This window comes from Ovis canadensis, chromosome 1, assembly GCF_042477335.2.
Source record: "Ovis canadensis isolate MfBH-ARS-UI-01 breed Bighorn chromosome 1, ARS-UI_OviCan_v2, whole genome shotgun sequence".
NCBI lineage: Eukaryota > Metazoa > Chordata > Mammalia > Artiodactyla > Bovidae > Ovis > Ovis canadensis.
Window position 1 is genome coordinate 75623162 of NC_091245.1, and position 26482 is coordinate 75649643.

A 26482-nucleotide genomic window follows, 5' to 3' on the forward strand; every position below is an offset into this window, starting at 1 on the left:
TATGCAATGGTTTTTATACAAGACAACAAAGCACAAGCAACAGCAAAAAAAGATAAACTGGATTTCATCAAAATTAAAAGAATACCATCAGAAAAGTTAAAGGACAACCCAGGAGGAAACCAGTTAAGAAATCTCCAACTTGATTATATAAAGAAAATCTACAACTCACTAATAAAAAGCAAGTTTAAAAACTAATAAAAAATAAATACCCAATTAAAGTGAGCAAAGTATTAGTATAAATAGTCTTTCAAAAATATACAAATGATCAACAAGCATAAGAAATGATGCTCAATATTATCAGAGAAATGCAAGTCAAAATGACAAAGACATATCATTTCTCACATACTTGGATGGCTATAATCAAGAAGACATACATGTGTTTGTTAGCCATCCATATGTCTTCTTTGGAGAAATGTCTATTTAGTTCTTTGGCCCATTTTTTGATTGGGTCGTTTATTTTTCTGGAATTGAGCTGCATAAGTTGCTTGTATATTTTTGAGATTAGTTGTTTGTCAGTTGCTTCATTTGCTATTATTTTCTCCCATTCAGAAGGCTGTCTTTTCACCTTGCTTATATTTTCCTTTGTTGTGCAGAAGCTTTTAATTTTAATTAGATCCCATTTGTTTATTTTTGCTTTTATTTCCAGAATTCTGGGAGGTGGATCATAGAGGATCCTGCTGTGATTTATGTCGGAGAGTGTTTTGCCTATGTTCTCCTCTAGGAGTTTTATAGTTTCTGAACTTACATTTAGATCTTTAATCCATTTTGAGTTTATTTTTGTGTGCGGTGTTAGAAAGTGATCTAGTTTCATTCTTTTACAAGTGGTTGACCAGTTTTCCCAGCACCACTTGTTAAAGAGATTGTCTTTACTCCATTGTATATTCTTGCCTCCTTTGTCAAAGATAAGGTGTCCATATGTGTGTGGATTTATCTCTGGGCTTTCTATTTTGTTCCATTGATCTATAAATTCTAACATGTATACTATCATGTAAGAATTGAATCGCCAGTCTGTGTCTGACGCAGGGTGCAGCATGCTTGGGGCTGGTGCATGGGGATGACCCAGAGAGATGTTGTGGGGAGGGAGGTGGGTGGGGGGGTTCATGTTTGGGAACGCATGTAAGAATTAAAGATTTTAAAATTTAAAAAATAAAAAAACTAATGGAAAAAAAAAGAAGACATACAGTAAAAGCTGTTGGCAAGGATATGAAGAAATTGGAACCCTCATCTACTACTGATGGGATTGGAAAATGATGTAGCTGCTTTGAAAATTAGTTTGGCAGCTCTTAAGTTTTAAGAGTGAAGTTACCATGAGATTCAGGAATTTCACTCTTTGGTGTGCACTCAAGAACATTTACAAAATTTATCTATGCAAAACTTTGTACACTAATGCTCATAGCAGTGTTATTTCTAAGGCTAAAACAAAATACAACTCAATTATCCATCAACTGATATAAGGCTAAAAAAACATATATCCATATAATCTATATTATTATGTTATTTGGCCATAAAAAGTAATGAAGTAATGATAAATCCTACAACATGGATGAACCTTAAAAATACTATGCTAAGTCAAAGAAGTTACTCATAAAAGACTACATATTCTGTGTTTCCGTTTATAGAAAATATCTAGGATAGGCAAAAATAAAGAGACAGAAGACAGATTGATAATGGTCTCTGACTGGGACTCTGAGAAGAAATGGAAACAGCTGCTAATAGGTACACGATTTCATTTTGGGATGATAAAAATATGCTCAATTTGATTGCAGTAATGAGTGTAACTGCAAATATATTTGCTATCACTGAACTATGCACTGTATATTGGCAAATTGTATGGAAAATGAGTTATATCTCAAAAAAGCTGTTATATTTTTTAAAAGTATACATACAGGACTGGAAATTATATAGGCACTGTGGAAGGCAATAACAATAATTCTTGTAGAAAATTTAAAACTTTTAGCAAAGGGATATTTGAATAAGATTGCTAAACTAGATGCAAAACTGGACAATATCCTGTGGTTTAGTCTCTAAGTCATTTCCTACTCTTGCAACTCCATGGACTGTAGCCTGCCAGGCTCCTCTGTCCATGGAATTTCCAAGAGAGTTGCCTTTTCCTTCTCCAGGGGATTTCCCTGACCCAGGGATCAAACCCGGGTCTCCTACATTGCAGGACGTCTCTTACATTGCAGGACGTCTCCTGCATTGCAGGCAGATTCTTTATCAGTTGAGCCATCAGTATCCTGGAAGGGAATAAAATAAAATTTTTGGAATATTTTTTTCTACTAAAAAAGATAAACTGCATCTCTACTGTACACAAATCTAAAAGAAAATATGTAAATTTACAGTTTAATATTTTAATTAATAAGTTCATATTTATTTTCCTAAAAATTAAGTAATACTTAGAAATCACCTTATATTTACTTACAAAATGCTTCAGTATAGCATCAAACACATACAGACTTATTTCATTGTACTTAGTTATGGTTTTGGATAATTTTACCTAATAATGGCAAACATAAAACTGTTCATACCAAACAGTTATTAACTTAAAATTAATCTTCTATTCCTAAGCAAACTTCCTTAGTTCCTACTTAAACCCCCTGATCCTCTAACTCACCACCTACAATTAAACTAGCAGTTAAATCACTGGTAGAGAAAAATCTCAAAGTCATTTTAAGTATTCTTTCCTCATCTTACTTGTCACCTCAGGAACATTTGACATGATTGATTAACAAATATGTATTGACTGACTCACTGAGTAAAATATCCTATTGCATAATTGGAAGTTTTTATAATATAAAAATAGTGTCATGGCAAAAAATGTCAATTGCAGATAACTTTCAGGATATTTGAGGAAAAAAATGTAGAAAGAACATAATCTAATTAAACACTGAAGGATTTTTCCACAAGGGTGTTGGTTGTTTTAAGAGCCCCAAATTCATTTTAAGCACAAAAAATTAATGACAGAAGGAGAGAAATACATATATATATATATATATATATATCACAACAAATAAAATATAATGAAACAAAACATTTTAAATTACACTTATGGCTCACGATTTGCCACAGCTGTCAAACTACTAGGACCTGATCTATCACAGCCTATCATTGACAATAAAACTGTCTAGTAACTCATCAACAATCTCACAGCTTCAAGTGTAACCCTTATACCAAAATAAAATTACAGGATGCTTTAATTAATTTTTATTGGAATATAGTTGCCTTATAATATTGTGTTAGTTTCTGCTGTATAACAAAGTAAATCAGTTATACATATACACATATCCTCTTTTTGGGATTTCCTTCCCATTTAGGTTATCATATAGCACTGAGTAGGGTTCTTTGTGTTATATAGTATGTTCTCATTATCTATTTTATGCATAATATATATATAGATCAACTCAATCTCCCAATTTATCCCACCCCTCTTTCCTTCCGTGGTATCCATACATCCGTTCTCTATTTTTATGTTTCTATGTCTGCTTTGCTAATAAGTTCATCTGTATCATTTTTCTAGATTCCATATATGTGATATTATATGATCTTTGTTTTTTCATTCTGATTTACTTCAATCTGTACCAGTCTCTATGTCCATCCACACCTCTGCAAATTGCACAATTGTGTTCCTTTTTATGGCTCAGTAATATTCCACTGCATATAGGTACCACATCTTCTTAATCTATTCATCTGTCAATGGACATCTAGGTTGCTTCCATGTCCTGGCTATTGCAAATGGTGCCGCAATGAACACTGGGATATATGTATCTTTTGTAATTATGGTTTTATCTAGGAATCACCCAGGAGGGGGATTGTTGGGGCATATGGTAATCATATTTTTAGTTTTTTTAAGAAACCTCCATACTGTTCTCCACAGTGGCTGTATCAATTTACATTCCCACCAACAGTGTAAGGCAGTTGCCTTTTATCCACATGCTCTCCAGCATTTGTTATTGGTATATTTTTTGATGATGGTCATTCTGACCTCTGTTGGGTGATACATCATTGTAGTTCTGCTTTGCATTTCTCTGATAATTAGCAGTGTTGAACATTTTGTCATGTGTCTGTTGTCCGTCTGTCTGTCTTTTTGGAGAATGTCTATTTAGGTATTCCATCCATTTTCTTGATTGGGTTATTTGTTTTTGTTTTTTATATTGAGTTGCATAAGCTGTTTGTATATTTTGGGGATTAATCCCTTGTCAGTTGCTTCATTTGCAAATATTTGCTTCCATTCTGAGGCTGTCTTTTCATTTAATTTATGGTTTCTTTTGCTGCGCAAAAGCTTTTAAGTTATATTAGGTCTCATTTGTTTATTTTTGTTTTTATTTTCATTATTCTAGCAGGTAGGTTACAAAAAATTTTGCTGTGATTCATGTCAAAGAGCATTCTGCCTATGGCTTCCTCTAAGAGTTTTATAGTGCCCAGCCTTACATTTAAGTTTTTAATCCATTTTGAGTTTATTTTTGTGTATGGTATTATAGAGGGTTTTAGTTTCATTCTTTCATATGCAGCTGTTCAGTTTTCCCAGTACCGCTTATTAAAGAAAATGTCTTTTCTTCATTATATATTCTTGTCTCCTCCTAGGTGACCATAGGCACATGGATTTCTCTTTGGGCTTTCTGTCCTGACCCATCGATCTATATTTCTATTTTTGTTCCATTACCATACTGTCTTGATTACTGTAGTTTTGTAGTTCAGTCTATGAACTTCCCAGGTGGTGCAGCAGTAAAGAATCTAACTGACCATCCAAGAAACACAGAGGCATAGGTTCGATCCCTGGCTCGACAAGATCCTCTGAGGAAATAGCAACCCATTTCAGTATTCTTGCCTGGAAATCCCAAGCACAGAGGAGCCTGGCAGGCTACAGTCCATGGAGTGCAGAGAGTCAGACACAACTAAGCAACTGACACAGCAGTTTATACTCTGAAGTCAGGGAGCTTGATTCTTCCAGCTTTGTTTTTCTTTCTTAAGATTGTTTTGGCTATCTGAGTTCTTTTGTATTTCCACACAAATTGTAATTTTTTTTTACTGTAATTCTGTGAGAAATATCCTTTGTAATTTGATAGACACTGCACTGAATCTGTAGATTGCTTTGGGTAGTAGAGTCATTTTCACAATATTGATTCTTCCAATCCAAGAACATAGTATATCTCTCCACCTGTTTGTGTTGTCCTTGATTTCTTTTGTCAATATCTTACAGTTTCTGAGTTCATGTCTTTTGACTCCTTAGGTAGGCTTATTACTAGATATTCTTTTTGTTGCAGTGGCAAATTGTATTATTTCCTTAATTTCTTTCTGATCTTCTGTGGTTAGTGTATAGAAAAGCAAGAGATTTCTGTGTATTAGTTTTGTGTACTGCAACATTACTAAATTCATTGATGAGCTCTAGTAGTTTTCTGGTAGCATCTTTAGGGTTTAGAGTTTTCTATGTATAGTATCACTCTATTATTTACAAACAGTGACAGTTTTACCTATTTTTTACTTTGCATTCTTTTAATTCTTTCTCTTCTATAACTGCCATGGCTAGGATTTCCAAAACTATCTTGAATAAAAGAGGTGAGAGTGGAAATCCTTCCCTTGTTCCTGATCTTACAGGAAATGCTTTCAATTTTTCACCGTTGAGAATGCTGTTTGCTATGGCATTATCATAGATGGCTTTTATTTTGTTGAGGTAAGTTCCCTCTATGTACAATGTCTGGAGAGTTTAAATTATAAATGGATGTTGACTTTTGTCAAAAGCTTTTTCTGCATTGATTTATACAATCATATGGTTTTTATTCTTCAGTTTGTTATACGATGTATCACATTGATTTGTGTAGAATGAAAATTTCCTGCATCTCTGGGATAAATCCTACTTGATCAAGGTGTATGATCCTTTAAATGTGTTGCTGAATTCTTTTTGCTAGCATTCTATTGAGGATATTTTGTGTCTATGTTCATCAGTGATATTGGTCTATAATTATCATTTTTTGTGTGATATCTTTGGTTTTGGTATCAGGGTGATAGTAGCCTCACAGAATGAGCTTGGGAGTATACATGTAGGAGCCTATAAAATTCTTAAAAAATAATAAGTATTATTGAACATTTCTTAAATAAAAAAATCACCAAGACAATTTTTTTAAGGTGAATATTCACTCTCTGAAATCAAAATGGTTTGCTATCAGTATAAGAGGTCATTTCAGGCTAAGGTTTAGACTTAGTTTTAAAACTGGTGGCATTCAAATGACTCAAGTTGACAGAACTAAGAGATGAGAGGGAATGACATACAAGTTGTTGTGGACTGAAAAGAGTAAATAATCAAAATTTGGTGTAATGACTTGGCAGCTTGGCTAAGAGTTCATTCGTTCAGGAAATGATGATTAGGAGATATATTTGGAAAATATACTTTAACTATATTATGGAGAACCTTCACTGCCAGGGTAAGAATTTGGTACTTAGTTGAAGCTTTTTAATATTCATAGAAGGGTACTGGTACTAAGGGACTACCTGGGAAGATTTATGTATAGATTATGTGGAAATTCTCAAAAAGGGAGCGGAAATACTGATAATGTGAAGAAGACACAGTTAAACCTAAAAAAATAAAGTATTGGCATATATCAGAGAACATAGAAACATGGTTTTGAAAATGGGCTGAAGCAAAATTAGGCAATGATTCAGAAGTCATCTTTGCAATTCACCTCTTACAAATAACTTTGATGAAATGGCAGATAACTCTGTGGGTAGAGATCTGGTATTTAGAGTCAAAGACATTCAGGAATATATTACAAAGAGAACACTTCCTCAACTCTTCCCATCAGAACTTCACGATCAATATCAATTATTTCTCTCATAGTAAGTGGGAAAATTTTTTGAGCCCTCCTTCTAAATAAGAGTTCTGACTCTTATTCTGTGAGCTCTTAAACCTTTCTAATAGCAAAGGCTATAAAATTTAAATTTAGAAAGGTACTTTAAAGACACCCCAGCAGTCCCCTTGAAAATACACAACCACTTCACTAGTTTCTTCATGTTATTCAATCAGTCACACGTATATTAGTCTTCTATTGTGTGAAAGAAAAAAATGTACAAGGAAGGCTATATTAGGAGGGATACAAAATAAATATATAATCTTTTGTGCACAGATTTATTTTATACATATTGGATGTCAGCTTTTACTCTTCTTTAACTAAAATCTAGAGACAAAATGATGCTTGATATATTTGCTGCTTTTATAGCAACACAAAAGAATAGACATTGAATGCTGTCCAGTCCATTAGCTTACCCAGGATCTTGCTGGTACTGAATTTTCTATTACTCATTGAGATTTTTAAAGCAGAATTTAAGGTACACCATGTGCCATTTATGTGAGTTAATTTTAAGAAAACTTTAAGTTTTATTCTTTTTTATTTTAAAATTATAGCTTGAAACCTCATTAGTGTCATCCCTCTACAATTTAATGATTTTTAAAGTCAGTATCAAGAAACACAAAAAAAACCCACAAGCTAGCTATTCTCTCATATGGTATAACTATTTTAACAAATAGTTCTATCATATTCAGGCCTTCATGTCACTACACCATTATCAATACAGCTGGTGGATTTATTTTAAAGTGTTCTTCCTTCTTCCAATGAGTGTTTTCACAGATGGAAGCACCCTTCCAAGATAAACTCCAATCTGTTGCATTTAAAAAATACTTGGGCTAAACTTCAGTAAGTTTGCATGTGTGAGAAGGGTGAATTAACATTGCTTGTATTTCTGGATGGAGCTATATAACGGTGATTGTAATGATGTACATTAGTTGAATAGAAAATATATCTAGTAGTACATACAAAAAGAAAGGGAAAAGGACATCTCTGCCAGTCACGATCCCTCAATAAATAATCTATGGATCTTCATGTATTTGGTAAAGGAGAGGTGGGAATAAATTATGAACAGAATACACAAAACCTCTTGCCCCTCTATTACTCACATTCTTGTGAAGACAAATGAGGATGGAAGAATAGATTTGGCTGCTTTTTTTCCGAAAATCCTTAGTTGTAATAAATACGCTAAGTTTTATAAGATTTTTTATAAGAGTAGACCAGAACTATGAATTTATTTTGGTCTCACTTAAGGAATTTTTTTTTTTAAACTTCTTATAGGAAATAAAGTTTTTATCTGACCTTGAGATGGTAAACTAGAAAACACATACTCAGGTACACACACACATACACACACACACACACACACACATTTCAGAGCCATATGCTCCTGAATTTGAATCATATTTAAGCCATACGACTTGAGGAAAATGTATTATCTCTTAGCACAGGTTTTATCACTTAAGAAATACAGATCAAAATTCCTTTTTAATTAGTCATATTTATGTTAAATATTTTTAAAATGCTTGACAGATAAGATGCCTAGTACATTATGAAGCACAGGATAGATTTAATAAATTTAAGTCCCCACCCCTTCCCCTAGGCTTTTTCTCCTAAAAAGCTTTCCTAAAATATTAATTCTAACAGTTTAAGATTTTAACATCTATTAAAGAAACCTCATGTTAGGAAGTAGATTAAGAAAGACAGCAAATCAGAGCAAAAAGTACGGAAAGAAAAACTACCACAATCTACTAAGTCATGAAAAAGAAATGGCAGAGAAACATGCAAGTAAAGGCATAATAATTTATGTACATTGTAGAAATGCAAAAATCTCATTTCTAGATCTCCAGTTTTCTGCACCGTCCGCACCGATCTCTGTTTAACTGACGTGAGAATGTATACTTTTCCCTGAGTTAATTAATATGACTTAGTGCGCATGTGTGCATGTACTCAGTTCACCAGTCACCAAGTATTTATGAGCACTACTCTGTGAGAGGCCCTTTGGTGAGCACTAGATATGCATGAAGAAGCAATGCTTTTGCCTGTAGATTGTTCTGGTTAAAAGGAATACAATTTTCATCCGTACCAATATCCATCCTGCTCATACCGTATCAGTTCAGTTCGTCGCTCAGTCGTGTCCGACTCTGCGACCCCATGAATCGCATCATGCCAGGCCTCCCTGTTCATCACCAACTCCTGGAGTTCACTCAGACTCATGTCCATCAAGTTCGTGATGCCATCCAGCCATCTCATCCTCGGTCGTCCCCTTCTCCTCCTACCCCCAATCCCTCCCAGCATCAGAGTCTTTTCCAATGAGTCAATTCTTCGCATGAGGTGACCAAAGTACTGGAGTTTCAGCTTCAGCATCATTCCTTCCAAAGAAATCCCATGGTTGATCTCCTTCAGAATGGACTGGTTGGATCTCCTTGCAGTCCAAGGGACTCTCAAGAGTCTTCTCCAACACCACAGTTCAAAAGCATCAATTCTTTGGCGCTCAGCCTTCTTCACAGTCCAACTCTCACATCCATAAGTGACCACAGGAAAAACCATAGCCTTGACTAGGCGGACCTTAGTCGGCAAAGTAATGTCTCTGCTTTTGAATATGCTATCTAGGTTGGTCATAACTTTTTTCCAAGGAGTAAGCGTCTTTTAATTTCATGGCTGCAGTCACCATCTGCAGTGATTCTGGAGCCCAAAAAAATAAAGCCAGACACTGTTTCCACTCTTTCCCCATCTATTTCCCATGAAATGATGGGACCAGATGCCATGATCTTCGTTTTCTGAATGTTGAACTTTAAGCCAACTTTTTCACTCTCCTCTTTCACTTTCATCAAGAGGCTTTTTAGCTCCTCTTCACTTTCTGCCATAAGGGTGGTGTCATCTGCATACCTGAGGTTATTGATATTTCTTCCGGCAATCTTGATTCCAGCTTCTGCTTCTTCCAGCCTAGCGTTTCTCATGATGTACTCTGCATATAAGTTAAATAAGCAGGGTGACAATATACAGCCTTGATGGACTCCTTTTCCTATTTGGAACCAGTCTGTTGTTCCGTGTCCAGTTCTAACTGTTGCTTTCTGACCTGCATACAGATTTCTCAAGAGGCAGGTTAGGTGGTCTGGTATTCCCATCTCTTTCAGAATTTTCCACAGTTTATTGTGATCCACACAGTCAAAGGCTTTACCATTGCTCAAATAACATTTCCTTTAAAAAACTATGTTTTTCACCATTTTCCAACTAGAAACATAATGCCACAATATGCTCTGTTTGTACTATACTTTTTTGATCATTGATTTTTTTAATATAAATTTATGATAACAGTATATTTTTCTGATGTGTCTTTATTAGCTTTTTAAATTTTCTGAAGTTCAGAGACCATATCTAATCTATATTCTTTAAGCAAGTAGTAGAATTACTACTAGAAACTTAATTGATTAGCATTTATCTTTTAATATCAAAAACAAACACTCATATAAAATTCAAATCATTAGCATCACCAACTCAAAGGGCATGAATTTGAGTGAACTTCAGGAGACAGTGGAAGGCAGAGGAGACTGGAGTGCTGCAGTCCATGGGGTCGCAAAGAGTCCAACACGACTCAGTGAATGAACAATAACAACAAAAAAGTAATGTGATGATCTGTTGTGAATAATAAAATGCCCATTTTATCCACAGAAAATCATGAAATTTGCAATAGATTTTCTAAGAAATTTACAGAAGTATAATTTTTTATTCTTAGAGAGATATCACAAAACACAGAAATAAAGAACCAAATACAAGGTTATTTCATTTAGAGTGCCAGATTTCACATATATGAAATGAAAAATGATGCTCAGAGAAGATAGGTGATTTTCCTAAGGTCACACAGCCGACAGGTGAATTGAAAGACACTCAGTCATGTCCAACTCTTTGCAATCCCATGGACTGTAGCCCACCAGGCTCCACAGTCCATGAAATTTTCCAGGCCAGAACATTAGAGTGGTTGCCACTTCCTGCTCTAGGGGATCTTCCCAACCCAGGGGACGAATCCACTTCTCTTGAATCTCCTACACTGGTAGTCAGATTCTTAACCAGTAGTACCACCTGGGAAGACTCCCTTATAAGTTACAATAATTCATGATATACTGTCTTCAAGGAGATAGAATGCCTTTCTACATAGAAACTTCTAGGCCAACATAGAAATATATATGGTAGAGTCAAGATCATAATGTTAGAATGATCATTAAAGCTAAGAAAAATACACAAAAGTTGAAATCTAGAAGTTATCATTTATAAATACTACATAACTTGCAAGCAAAAAAAAGTTAATTTCATAAATTATTGAAGGAGAAGTAAAATTAATATTGATAGAATCACCTATTCGGTTACTATATAAAATGTTAAAAGATTTTTCTCTAATCTGATATTATAAATTTCATCATTCACTGAGAATGTTTTTTCTTTATAACCCAACTAAACTGTACATCCTTTTAAAGGTAACCAGAAATATAGATTAAATCAGATTATTTTTACTGGAACAAAAATATAACACAAATTCTATATTAAAAGGGCATTTGTTGCCCAACATCAGAAATAGAAAATTAGTATCTGGATGTATTAGTGCACTTCATATATCTCCCTCTTCTGAAAGACGTTATACTAAAAACAAAACTATATCACATGTGCTACTGCCTACTCGGTAAACTATTGAGAATTATTTCACATTTGATATAATTTAAATATACTGGTAATATTTGGCTACAAAGAGAAAACTGGAAATTCTGTTGTGTCTTTGTTCTTTAAAAATCATTTGTTATTAAGAAGGGCAAAAAAATACAAGTCAATCAAATGATTGGCCAAGTTTTAAAAATAAGTTTATATTTTCAATAACAAGTATAAGTAATGGCAAAATTAAGAAAAAAAAACTGAAAGGTACAAAAGAGATCAAATTACCTCACTCCAAATAATCTTACCTTAAACAAGATTTAAAAAAACAAATTCAGAAATTATTGCTGGACATCATTGTATATATGTATATATAAAATAACTTAAGACAGAATTATTCCTTATGATAGTAGAGCTAGACTACAATTTAGCACTCCTATTATCTTTTATCCAGACAAAATAAAGTAAGACTATTTTATGAAGGTTTGCTCTTCACAGACAGAAATAAGATTTCTTAATCAACTGGGTGTTTTCCTGTCTAACATAGTGTGTTATTATATATTGCTCATAAAACCACCAGTCAGCTACAATCTGCACAGAGGATACAAACACAGTTTTCAGAAAGTCTCCATTCAAAGTGCATTAATTTAAGCCCATACAAATTTCAAAATTATAATTAGTTTTGTTTACAATTAGGGCTTCCATGATAGCTCAGTTGGTAAAGAATCCAGATGCAAAGCAGGAGACACTGGTTCAATTCCCAGGTCAGGAGATTTGCTGAAGAAGAGATAGCCTACCCACTCCACTATTCCTGGGCTTCCCTTGTGACTCACTGGTAAAGAATCCACCTGCAATGCAGGAGACCTGGGTTCGATTTCTGGGTTGGGAAGATCCCCTGGTGAAGGGAAAGGCAACCCACTCTAGTATTCTGGCCTGGAGAATTCCATGGGCTGTATAGCCCACGGGGTGGCAAAGAGTTGGACACGACTGAGCAACTTTCACTTGTTTACAATTATTTACTTAAAATTCTTCAATTTATCAAATAGTTGTCTAAAGATGAAACTCAAATTTCCTTAAGATAAAGTTTATTGTATTATATATTCTGCAACTATTTAAGATTTAATAGTACTTAAAATGGGAAACAATAGAATGGGAAAGACTAGAGATCTCCTCAAGAAAATTAGAGATACCAAGGGAACATTTCATGCAAAAAATGGGTTCAATAAAGGACAGAAATGGTAAGGACCTAAGAGAAACAGAAGATATTAAGAAGAGGTGGCAAGAATACACAGAAGAACTGTACAAAAAAGATCTTCATGACCCAGATAACCACGATGGTGTGATCACTCACCTAGAGCCAGACATCCTGGGAAGTGAAGTGGGTCTTAGAAAGCATCATTAAGAACAAAGCTAGTGGAGGTGATGGAATTCCAGTTGAGCTGTTTCAAATCCTGAAAGATGATGCTGTGAAAGTGCTGCACTCAATATGCCAGCAAATTTGGAAAACTCAGCAGTGGCCACAGGACTGGAAAAGGTCAGTTTTCATTCCAAGCCCAAACAAAGGCAATGCCAAAGAATGCTCATACTACTGCACAATTGTACTCATCTCACACGCTAGTAAAGTAATGATCAAAATTCTTGAAGCCAGGCTTCAGCAATGCATGAATTGTGAACTTCAAGCTGGTTTTAGAAAAGGCAGAGGAACCAGAGATTAAATCGCCAACATTCGCTGGATCATCAAAAAGCAAGAGAGTTCCAGAAAAACATCTATTTCTGCTTTCTTGACTATGCCAAAGCCTTTGACTGTGTGGATCACAATAAACTGTAGAAAATTCTGAAAGAGGTGGGAATACCAGACAACCTGACCTGCCTCTTGAGAAACCTATATGCAGGTCAGGAAGCAACAGTTAGAACTGGACATGGAACAACAGACTGGTTCCAAATAGGAAAAGGAGTACATCAAGGCTGTATATTGTCACCCTGCTTATTTAACTTCTATGCAGAGTACATCATGAGAACGCTGGGCTGGAAGAAGCACAAGGTGGAATCAAGATTGCCGGGAGAAATATCAATAACCTCAGATATGCAGATGACACCACCCTTATGGCAGAAAGTGAAGAGGAGCTAAAAAGCCTCTTGATGCAAGTGAAAGAGGAGAGTGAAAAAGTTGGCTTAAAGTTCAACATTCAGAAAACTAACATCATGGCATCCAGTCCCATCACTTCATGGGGAATAGATGGGGAAACAGTGGAAACAGTGGCTGATTTTATTTTTTCTGGGCTCCAAAATCACTGCAGATGGTAACTGCAGTCATGAAATTAAAAGATGCTTACTCCTTGGAAAGAAAGTTATGACCAACCTAGACAGCATATTAAAAAGCAGAGATATTACTTTGTCAACAAAGGTCCATCTAGTCAAGGCTATGGTTTTTCCAGTAGTTATGTATGGATGTGAGAGTTGGACTGTGAAGAAAGCTGAGTGCTGAAGAATTGATGCTTTTGAACTGTGGTGTTGGAGAAGACTCTTGTTAGTCCCTTGGACTGCAAGGAGATCCAACCAGTCCATCCTAAAGGAGATCAGTCCTGGGTTTTCATTGGAAGGACTGATGTTGAAGCTGAAACTCTAGTAGTTCGGCCACCTGATGCGAAGAGCTAACTCATTGAAAAGACCCTGATATTAGCAAAGATTGAAGGCAGGAGGAGAAGGGGACTACAGAGGATGAGATGGTTGAATGGCATCACCAACTCAATGGACATGAGTTTGGGTGAACTCCGGGAATTGGTGATGGACAGGGAGGCCTGGCGTGCTGTGGTTCACGGGGTTGTAAAGAGTCAGACACAACTGAGAGACTGAACTGAACTTAACTGGGTACTTAGAAAAGTGTCATGATAGAAAATATGTTACTTATTTAGCAGTTCACATTTTAATAGTGACTTTTACATACTTTTTTCATATAAATAGTGCAGTATGATGCAAAGGAAAGTACATTGAACAAGAATTCAGGAAAATACTGTTACACTATTGAGTGGTTATGTGATCTGGGATAAACCATTTAACCTTTTTGGATTTCATATTTATCCACATAATGAGATGGTTAGTCAGATTAAAATTCCATTTGTATAGGTCAAGAATGTACCTCCAATGTTGGAGACCTTGGTTCAATCCCTGGGTAGGGAAGATCCCCTGGAGAAACAAATGGGCAACCCACTCCAGTATTCTTGCCTGGAGAATCCCCATGGACAGAGGACCTTGGAGGCCTACAGTCCATGGGGTGGCAAAGAGTCTGACACAACTGAGAGACTAAGCATAGCACAAACAATGTAATATCCATCTCTCTTTTCCACCAGCACATTAGAAAAGAGGGGACATTTTGAAAATATTACAGCCATTGGTAATTTTAGCACTTAGTAAATTTACAATTTGCTGGTCTCAAAACTGAGAAGTTACATATTAAAATTAAAGGCTGAATTCTAGAAAATTGAGTTAATGTTACCAGCTGATAAGTGTATGAGGTAACATAAGCATAAATTTGCATTACTAAATTTAAATTAATACGTTACCACAATCTAGACACAGGGTTTCCTAGGTGGAGCTAGTTGTAAAGAACCTGCCTGATGATGCAGGAAATCACCTGTTGAGGCAAGAAACGTGGATTCAACCCCTGTGTGGGGAAGATCCCCTGCAGGAGGGCATAGCAACCCACTCCAGTATTCCTACCTGGAGAATTCCATGGACAGAGGAGGCTAGCAGGCTATAGTCCATGGGGTCACAAAGAGTCGGACACAACAGAAGCGACGTAACATGCATGCATAGTCCAGACACAGCATTCAATAATTACTCTGTAGAGCTTCTTTTCATTTCATGAAACTAGTTTTACATGTTGAGAAAAGTCGGATATTCTGAAAATAAATATACTATCGGGGAATAGCCTTTATCAATGGTAAGATATATTACACAGCATAGTATAAAATATCTTGGTTCTGTCAAAGATATACAGATTGACAGGACAAATAAAGAGTTTGAAATAGACCTACATAAATATAGAATTAAGTATATGATAGATGTGGTATTTCAGAATAGAGGGAAAACATATTTTTCAATAAACAGATTTGGAACTATTAGTCATTTAGGGAAAAAAAAGCTGAATATTTTTCTCATTTTTTTGTACCAAAATAAAAACTAAGAGTAAGGTCTATACATGTTATTCTGTAACCCATTAGCTTTACTTATTTTACTATAGAGTTTTAATCTATTATTTTTATTAAAAGTATACATCCTTACTGAGGATGTAAAATAATATGGCCATTTTTAGCAAAAAATGTTAATAACCGCTTTACTCAACCTCAATCAACTGAGGAATCTAAAGTTTAAGTCCTTGTATGCCATGTTTAGCTTATATATAAATCAGAATTTTTTAAAGATAGTATTATGCTATTTATACTGCAACTCACTTTCTTCATTTAATAGGAATATCCTTTTATATTAACAAATATAATAATAATGCAGAGCCACGTAACATTCCATAATATAAAAACAGGTTAATAGCTTAAACACTTTTCTTAAGGTTGGGTACTATCATTGTCTCAAGTTTTTGCTACTTCAAACCATGCTATGATTGCTGTAATAAATACTACTGTACATATACCATTATATGGTTGTACTTTTATTTCTCTAGGAAGAACAGGTATCAAAGCATTGCTGCTGCTGCTGCTGCTAAGTCGCTTCAGCCATGTCCGACTCTGTGCGACCCCAGAGACAGCAGCCCACCAGGCTCCCCTGCCCCTGGGATTCTCCAGGCAAGAACACTGGAGTGGGTTGCCATTTCCTTCTCCAATTCATGAAAGTGAAAAGTGAAAGTGAAGTCGTTCAGTCATGTCTGACTCTTTGTGACCCCATGGACTGCAGCCTACCAGGCTCCTCTGCCCATGGGATTTTCCAGGCAAAAATACTGGAGTGGGGTGCCATTGCATTGCTAGTACAACTGTATAAATATTTGAAATTTTCAAATATATTACTACTGTATGAGATTTCTTGCTACCTTTCTGTTAGATAGCAAAGGAGGCTTTTAACTTTTTAACTTTAAAAATATGATGAGAGAAAACTGGCATCACCCTTTTATTCACATATTTCTGGCTAATATGGAAGTACGACATCTCTAGTATGGCCATTAATCATTTGCGTGACCTCTTTTTTAATGCTTATGAGAACACTGCCTATGCAAGGTTGGGTTATTTTTCTCATTTAAATTTTTAGGAACTCTGATTTAACAGAAGTTACCACTTAGCCTAAACATGCAGAACAACAACAACAACAAAAATGTTCACTCGGTTTCAAGTTTGGTTTGATTTTATTTTAAAATACATTTTTAAATGTGTGTAGTAAATTTTTTTCTCACATAGCTCACAGATTGAAAATTACCCTTAAACCTTTTCCTTTTTATATTTAAAAATTCAGTACACCTAAAATGTATCTTAGATGGCCTGATGAAGTGTTCTAAAGGTAAAGACAAAATTATGCCAGGACCACTGTTCAAAGAAGTCATCATTTTCCACTGAATTAAAATATTCTCTTCATTATATATTGTGTTCTCTTATTTACTTGGTTTCATTTACAGACTTTCATGTGTTTCAGAAATGTGTGTTCCTGTACCAATTCTATACTGACTACAGTGGATGTGCAGTGAGTTTCAGTATCTGACATGGCAAATCTTTTCGCCTTATTTTTCAACAGTCTATTTCTTCAATATGCCTTCTTGATTACCATCCCAGAATTTACCAATAAAAATGTAGGTTTCAATCATTCTAGACTACCCATTAGATCTTAAATATTTATAGGCACTTTTTCACATGTATTGAGAAGTAGTTACCTACTATGACTCTTCTAATTTATAAAGTTTAAATTATAGGTAAAATATATTTTTTAAGTATTGTGAATGCATCCATGAACTTTCATGTTCAGGGACAGAAAATGATAAGATGTAAGCAAAGAAATAAGTGGAACAACCTTAAAGCCATTTGCTAAACCAGGTTAAAAAAAGCCTTTAATTTTCAGGGTCTTTGACAACACAGCAAATATAGATTCCTTTTCTAAATAAACATCTTTATTACAGGATTTATTTTTTAAACTATGGTTGCTCATTTTCTTTGAGGCTTTATCTGTGAAAATTTTACAAGGACTGCAATAAAGACAAGCATTGAAATATGTATATTACCATATGTAAAATAGATGACCAGTGCAAGTTCCATGCATGAAGCAGGGCACTCAAAGCTGGTGCTCTGGGACAAGCCAGACAGATGGGGTGGGGAGGGAGGTGGAGGGGATTCAGAATGGGCGGACACATGTACACCCATGGCTGATTCATGTCGATGTATGGCAAAAACCATCACAATACTATAAAGTAATTAGCCTCCAAAAGGAAAAAAATAATAATAATAATTAAAAAAATTAAAAACAAAAGTAAACAAAACACCATGTCTGGACCCACTAGACATCATAAGCAATATAATCATGTGCACAAATATTTTGGACACGGGATTCTCAAGAATATAAAAATAAGTAATTTCATCTGCTTTAAGAAATTATAGGTAGACTTGAAAAGTAAATAAAAAGCTAACAGGCTTTTTAAATGTAAAAAAGAACTCCTAGAAATGAAAGATAAAATTGTAACTCAAAACTTAGCAGACAATTTTAAGAACATATTTGAAACTGGTGAAGAAGGTTTTAGTAAATTAGAAAGTAGAATTTAAGGAAATGATTTAAAATGTAACCTCCAAAAAACAAAGAAATGAAAATTCGAAGAATAAGTTGAGTCATAGACAATAAAATAAGAATATTTAACATATATCTAATGAGAACTCCAGAAAATGAAGTAAAGACAATGAAACAGGCCCCCAAATGATGAAAGATATCAATCCACAGATTTAAGAGTCATATGAAAACAAAGCAAAATAAATAAAAGAAATCCATATTGATATAAATAACTGTAACACTGTTGAACACTAAAGGTTAAAAGGTCTTTAAATCAGCCACTCTCCAAAGACATTATTCTGAAGTGAGCAATAACTAGAATGCTGGTGACATTCAAATAGCATGCATGACATCAGACACTAAAGTGATACTCTCTGAGAGGTGTACAAAATAACTGCAAATCCTCTACTCTATGCACAAAGTATTTTATGAGAGTTAAGAAATGTATGAACATTTTCAGAAACAAAAAGTTGGTTAACAGCATATCCTTACCAAAAAAGATTTAAAGAACTGATATTTATTCTAAGCACAAATAAACTGCTTTTTCATGGAAATCTCAACAAGGGGGAAGAATACTGAAGAAAACTGCCAACAATTTGAATAAAACTATTCCAAAACTCTATTAATAAGTAATATAGTAATTAAGACACAATAATAAAGCATATAATTTTATTGATCAAGTTTTAAAAAGAAAGTATTTTTTTATAGTCCAATTGTTTTTATTTTTTTTAATTTTTATTTTTACTTTATTTTACTTTACAATACTGTATTGGTTTTAGCATACATTGACATGAATCCGCCATGGGTGTACAAGAGTTCCCAAACATGAACCCCCCTCCCACCTCCCACCCCACATCATCCCTCCGGATCATCCCTGTGCACCAGCCGCAAGCATCCTGCATCCTGCATCATACGTAGACTGGCGGTTCGTTTCTTACATGATAGTATACATGTTTCAATGCCATTTTCCCAAATCATCCCACCCTCTCCCTCTCCCTCACAGTCCAAAAGTCCATTATACACAGCTGTGTCTCTTTTGCTGTCTTGCATACAGGGACATCATTACCATCTTTCTAAATTCCATATATATGTGTTAGTATACTGTATTGGTGTTTTTCTTTCTGGCTTACTTCACTCTGTATAATCGGCTCCAGTTTCATCCATCTCATCAGAACTGATTCAAATGAATTCTTTTTTACGGCTGAGTAATACTCCATTGTGTATATGTACCACAGCTTTCTTATCCATTCATCTGCTGATGGACATCTAGGTTGTTTCCATGTCCTGGCTATTATAAACAGTGCTGCGATGAACATTGGGGTACATGTGTCTCTTTCAATTCTGGTTTCCTCGGTGTGTATGCCCAGCAGTGGGATTGCTGGGTCATAAGGCAGTTCTATTTGCAATTTTTTAAGGAATCTCCACACTGTTTTCCATAGTGGCTGTACTAGTTTGCATTCCCACCAACAGTGTAAGAGGGTTGCCTTTTCTCCACACCCTCTCCAGCATTTATTGCTTGCAGACATTTGGGTCGCAGCCATTCTGACTGGTGTGAAGTGGTACCTCATTGTGGTCTTGATTTGCATTTCTCTAATAATGAGTGATGTTGAGCATCTTTTCATGTGTTTGTTAGCCATCTGTATGTCTTCTCTGGAGAAATGCCTATTTAGTTCTTTGGCCCATTTTTTGATTGGGTCATTTATTTTTCTGGAATTGAGCTGCATAAGTTGCTTGTATATTTTTGAGATTAGTTGTTTGTCAGTTGCTTCATTTGCTATTATTTTCCTATATTTTCCTTTGTTGTGCAGAAGCTTTTAATTTTAATTAGATCCCATTTGTTTATTTTTGCTTTTATTTCCAGAATTCTGGGAGGTGGATCATAGAGGATCCTGCTGTGATTTATGTCGGAGAGTGTTTTGCCTATGTTCTCCTCTAGGAGTTATAGTTTCTGATCTTACGTTTAGATCTTTAATCCATTTTGAGTTTATTTTTGTGTGTGGTGTTAGAAAGTGATCCAGTTTCATTCTTTTACAAGTGGTTGACCAGTTTTCCCAGCACCACTTGTTAAAGAGATTGTCTTTACTCCATTGTATATTCTTGCCTCCTTTGTCAAAGATAAGGTGTCCATATGTGTGTGGATTTATCTCTGGGCTTTCTATTTTGTTCCATTGATCTATATTTCTGTCTTTGTGCCAGTACCATACTGTCTTGATGACTGTGGCTTTTTAGTAGAGCCTAAAGTCAATGTTAATTAGATAAGGAAGAGCTAATTAGAATTGCAGTACCTTAGTCTATGCCACAAGACCCACTGAGATTGGGCCCTGGAATGACACAGACGCATAATATTTAGCCGTTGTAAAATTTAGGAAAAAATTACATATTTTACATTATTTAAAAATTGGCATCATGACTGTAAGGGGAACTGACACACAAGTTCAGAACTATTTATGTAAACCAAATGGCAGATTGAACTCTGAAGGATAATGACTTGTTAGTTCTCTAGGAGCATTACCTAAAGTTTTTAAAAGCTGTTCCCTTGAACACCATCTTACGGCAGGTAGGTAAGTTTCTGTCAGTCTTCTTGGGGTGCACAGAGGTGCTCCAAGTACCACCTGACAATAAAAGTGTGGGAACTAGCCTTGGGTATCAATGGAAACCTGAAATCTCAATTATCACATTTTGTTTTACATATCTAAAATATTCATTTTTTAAAATTACTGATTAGTAAATTATGGACTTCCTAATACTTTTTTCATTTACTTACTTCTCTGTCATAAAAACGAGGGGTACCTAATTGGCTTTACTTTATAGGCAATGGCAAGCCACTGAAGCTTTTTGAACAAGGGTACAATATAATTAAAGCTATGAGTTTAGAAAATTTTTCTGAAAATGATCAGTATTTTATTTGATAATGGTATAAACCACGTGGCCGTTGAAACTGAAAAGCAAACCCTAAAGCAGGATGGACTAAATCTGTTGATTGCAATTCTGCTTTATAATATCTGTGCACGCATGTGCATATATACACACATATATCAAGAAAACATTTTTAATAAAACTATTGTCATCAATAATATTTATCAATAAATAATGCTGGTTAAATTGTGCTGCTTCTCTGATTTCTAGTTACTTTCAATAGGAATCTATGATAAGAGCCTTTTATGTGACACTGAGTCAGTTTTTTTCTAATGTATATTATTAAATGTATTTATCTAGCTATAAAAGCCACTAAATCTATATAGTCTGTAAAATCTATAGATTGTATACAAAATGTATACAGATTCTGTAAAATATACAAGTCTGTGGAGAAGCCACTGCTTTACAACTTAATGTAAAATTTTGAAAAAGAAAATAAATATTTTTTATTAGAAAAGAAAGGATTGTGTAACTAAGGAAAAAAAATATTTTAAGTCAGTTTTTCACTACCTTTATAGGCTGACCTTATGAATTCTTACATAATGTAGTGGGGGGTTTTTTTCCAAAAGAAAACTATCCAAAAATATAACCCTTGTTTACAGTTTGATGAATCTGAAATGCGTGCTTTCCATTGAGAGATACAATTGCAAAGAACAACCTGCATGAAACAGAAAAACTGACCAAGGAGGTACAATAGAACTGAGTGTACCTTTAGAAACTAGAGCTGTAATCCAATTTGTAAAAAAATAAAGAATGGAAGTATTGGTCTAAACTCCACTGAATCACAGAAACCTAACACAATACAATCCAAGTGACATGATTTTCTCAAAAAGGCTCAAGGCTCATTGAGTCTGATGATTCAATTACCCTCTCAACCTGGAAAGAACCCCCCTCCTGAGTTGAGGTCCACTGGTAGAGCAATGTGGGACAGCCTACATCGTACACCTGGTAAATATCTTAAAAGCTGCAGGCTTTAAAGTACAAGAATCTCGTACCTTTTATGATTGCTACAATGATTCTTCAACAAAATACTACTTACAATAGAGTTCCTTAAATGTCTGGCATAAGATTACATTTTCAATTAAATACCCCCAAATATCTTCTCTTCATATGGAAATTTATTTAAATAAATACCAAAGTGCAATGCTTCATCAGGTAGTAAGAAATATGAACAAACTAATGAAACAACGTGATCCTAAAATAGAGATGATTCTGATCTTACTTAGACATTTTATAAGTTTTTCAAAGAATACCATTATTCTCATTTTCTTTTTTCATATAAAATTTTGTATAGCCTGAATGATTATGCTATACACTAATTAGAATAAAAAGCGCTATTAAATTATAGATTCTCTAGGGAAAATTTAGCTAGCATGGATCACAATTCTATTGCCTGATGCTTAAAGCCAGGAGTGCAACCTAAGATATAATTTTAGCCAAAACTCTTTCTACTTCAAATCTTGAACATTTTGTTTTATTCTTTTTCTCATGAGATTTCATATACATGCTTCACATAAATTATTTATTTTCATATATAAGTCAGAGATTCTGTGATGATAAATGTTTATGATATTTCATTTAATAAATGAGATCTCTTTTCAGATTTTATCTTCTTAATTACAAAACAAATACAGAGCGTTAGTGATTTCCTACTATATACAGAATTGTCTCAAATATTGAGCATAGAATTCAAACATTTTCACAACTTAAAATCAATCTAAGAATAAATAAATAGATAAAATCAATCTAACTGCCTTGTCTCTTTCCCATCACTCTTCTTTATGTAATCAAGGCTCCATTCTAGCCACACTGAATTTATTATATTTCCCTACACATGCCATGTATAGCCCACATTCTTGCTTTTTCATATGCTGAATAATCTTCTTAAACTGAATGGTTTCAGCACTAATCACATTGAATTATCAGTAGGTTTTTGTGTTGTTTTTTTTTTAATGTGTCTGGTTTTGCTCAGAGTTATAATTTTCAGAAGGCAAGGTCATAGCAGGGATCCTTTTCACCCAGTATCTGTCACTGAGTTTGGTAGATAGTAGATGCTCAATAAGTAATACCAGAAACAAAAATAGTAATCATTTGTATAGTATCTAACATATTGAATGAATAGAAAAAATAATAATAATTCCACATCAATAAAAGATTTGTTGAATAATTGCCATATCAGAGATTTTCACATGAAAATATTATTCAGTTCACAGCACCATCCTGTAAGACAGATGCTATTCTTCTTTCATAAATTAAAGTGAAGAGATAAGTCATTTTCCTTGGGTTCACAGAGGTTCAATGCAAAAATTCAACCTGGACTTCAGATCTGACCATGTAGATTAATACCACATCCTATATCTAAGTAATAACCTCTAATTCTTTTGAAATCATAAACCTAACTTTTTTTTTATATTTTCTGTATTTTGTTTTTTGTTTCTTTTGTTTGTTTTTATTTTTTTATTTTTACTTTATTTTACTTTGCATTTTTAAATCACTGACATACTGAGAAATAATCTTTATATGTAAAACGGTACCAGTTAGTTAAAGGGGCACTCACTGGATTTTAGCAGCATTTTAGCAAATAAGTACTAAATCCTGTGAAAAGAAGCAATCTCTACATCCTTACGGGAAGATGCCTTCAGTTTTTGATCAGTAGTTAAAGGATAGGATCCTTGGCTAAGAGTTCATAATGCTTCTTTCACAAATAAAAGATACTATTCATCATTTAATCAATCAACCATTCTCTTGTTTACTAAAAACTGGGCTTAGCCTTACATTGATTTAAAAAACAACATAAAGATCAAAATTCCTCTTTTTCTACTAATGCCCATAAAAGTCTGTTTTCTATTTTTTAGTTGTTGTGGGGGTTTTGGTTAAAATGCTATCAGTCTCTATGAATTATTCCAAGTCTTAGACAACTTCCTTTGATTTGTTTCAGGGCCCCAGAGTTAATATTAAAGTACATTTTAAAACAAAGATATCAAACTTGAAATGTGTTTTGATAGTCAAAGACAGTTCCTATCCGTAAGCATTTAGCATGCTTAAGCTAGAATCAATCTATTCAGTGAATGCTTTGTATTAAAAAATGATTCAATTCACCACAAACTAATTTTTAAGATAATAAACAATGAATACGGATTTCACAATAATCATTATCACAACTAGGACGAGACTAATTAATAAAACGTGCCACATTCTCACATGCCTACAGAAATCATACTTTTAATACTTTAACTTAATTTATTAAGACAAGTTTTATGCTTTAATCATGGTAATAATAGAGAACAAGATCAAAGGCTGTTATTAATTTTCATTTGCAGAGCTAAATCCAAATTTACCTTGTTTGAGATACTCGTGATGAACGATTTGATATCTAGATTTGTTGGACAGCTCTTCTGACAGGGGGCATCTGCACATTTCAGGCATCTAGGGAATAAAATAACTGAATTAAAGAAACTGTCAAGTAACATTCTATATATTCTCTACCATAAACACATTCAAAGTTAGTATCTGGTAAGAACAAATAAAACTATATTATTTTTAGGAACAAAAAGTGTTTAAGCAATAAACAAAGAGTACTTGTGTTTCACTTTTTGCACACATCCTAAGGTGTATAATATAGCACCATTCAGGTAAATAGCTACCCTTTCCCTTGGTGTTCCTCCTAGAGTTTAAGAAGATCATATTTACTTAAGATACATGATTCATCCGTTTACTAAATCAGTATTTTCTGGATCTCTCATTGCACTGATAATGCTTAGAGAATAGAGTCTTTTTATTGTTGCTCTTTGTTTATTTACATACTACAGGATCTTAGTTCCCTGATCTGGGGTCTAACCTGTGTCCCATACTGTGGGAGCACATTGTTTTGACTACTGGACCACCAGGGAGGTCCTGAGAATAGAATCTTTTATGATGACAGTTTTGTATGTCTTTTAGACAGTAGTTATTACACAAATGCAAAGAAAAAGATCTCCTTTTACCACTTGTAAATTCCTTTCTTCCTCTCTTTATCCCTTCCACTTATCCTCCCACCTCTCTTCCCTGACTCCTTCTTCCTCTCTGATCATCCTACCCTTTCTCCATTTTTTTTTCTTTAACATACACACTATATACACAGCAATTGGGCTTTGTAGTAGATACTGCAATGCATAGACGAGATTCCCTGCCTTCCAGACTGAAACATTTATTCTCCCAGCTGCTGCGCTCTCAGGTAAAGAAAACAGGCTGAACCAAGGTCATGCCACCTTCCCAGGAGCAGCGAGTTTCCAATAACAGGTCACTGATAGTAAGTAAAGACCCATTCTCCTTGCCCCTACTTGGGGAACAAGCCTTCAGGGATGCACTGCAGCCTTTACTGTGGCTATGTTTGTCCAATCTTGATTACATCACTCTTATACAGATATATGGACTTCCCTGGTGGCTCAGATGGTAAAGCGACTGTCTACAATGCTGGAGACCTGGGTTCGAGCCCTGGGTTGGGAAGATCCCCTGGAGAAGGAAATGGCAATCCACTCCAGTACTATTGCCTGGAAAATCCCATGGACAGAGGAGCCTGGTAGGCTACAGTCTCTGGGGTTGCAAAGAGTCAGACAATGTATATCTTCTAATAAACTTTCCATATATTAATTTCATCTGGAGAAGGCAATGGCACCCCACTCCAGTACTCTTGCCTGGAAAATCCCATGGATGGAGGAGCCTGGTGGGCTACAGTCCGTGGGGTCGCTAAGTCGGACATGACTGAGTGACTTCACTTTCACCTTTCCCTTTCATGCACTGGAGAAGGAAATGGTAACCTACTCCAGTGTTCTTGCCTGGAGAATCCCAGGAATGGGGGAGCCTGGTGGGCTGCCATCTATAGGGTCGCACAGAGTCGAACATGACTGAAGTGACTTAGCAATAGTAATACTAATTTCATATCAGAATTTGCTTCCTGGAGAAACAACCAGAGACATGTTCAGACTTTAATGTGCCTAAGAACCACTTGGGAAGCCTGATAAATGTCATAATTTCCACAGAGAAGCCCCTCTTGAGTTTGAGCTATTGGCCCTTGTTATTTAGTCGCTCAGTTGTTTCTGACTCTTTGCAACCCCATGGACTGTAGCCTGCCAGGCTCCTATGTCCACAGGGTTCTCTAGACAAGAATACTGGAGTGGGTTGCCATTTCCTTCTCCAGGGGATCTTCCTAGTTCAGAGATTGATTCCACGTCTCCTACATTGGCAGGCGGATTCTAGTTAATGTCCTGGGAATCTGCATTTTGCTGCCACTTGAAATGACTGCCCTTTGTGGTGATTCTGATAAACATGATTGGAGCCACACAGTGAGAATCACAATTCTATAATTA

At 35.0% G+C, this 26482-nt stretch overlaps 1 protein-coding gene across 2 annotated transcripts in view; it reads right to left on the bottom strand.

Moving 5' to 3' along the window:
• DPYD (dihydropyrimidine dehydrogenase) overlaps positions 1–26482 on the bottom strand; it is a 931708-nt gene that overhangs the window by 693759 nt on the left and 211467 nt on the right. For both annotated transcript variants that reach the window (XM_069598442.1, XM_069598445.1), the window contains exon 4: positions 24476–24563. In XM_069598442.1, the coding sequence (XP_069454543.1) occupies positions 24476–24563 (88 nt within the window). The remainder of the gene's footprint in view (positions 1–24475; positions 24564–26482) is intronic.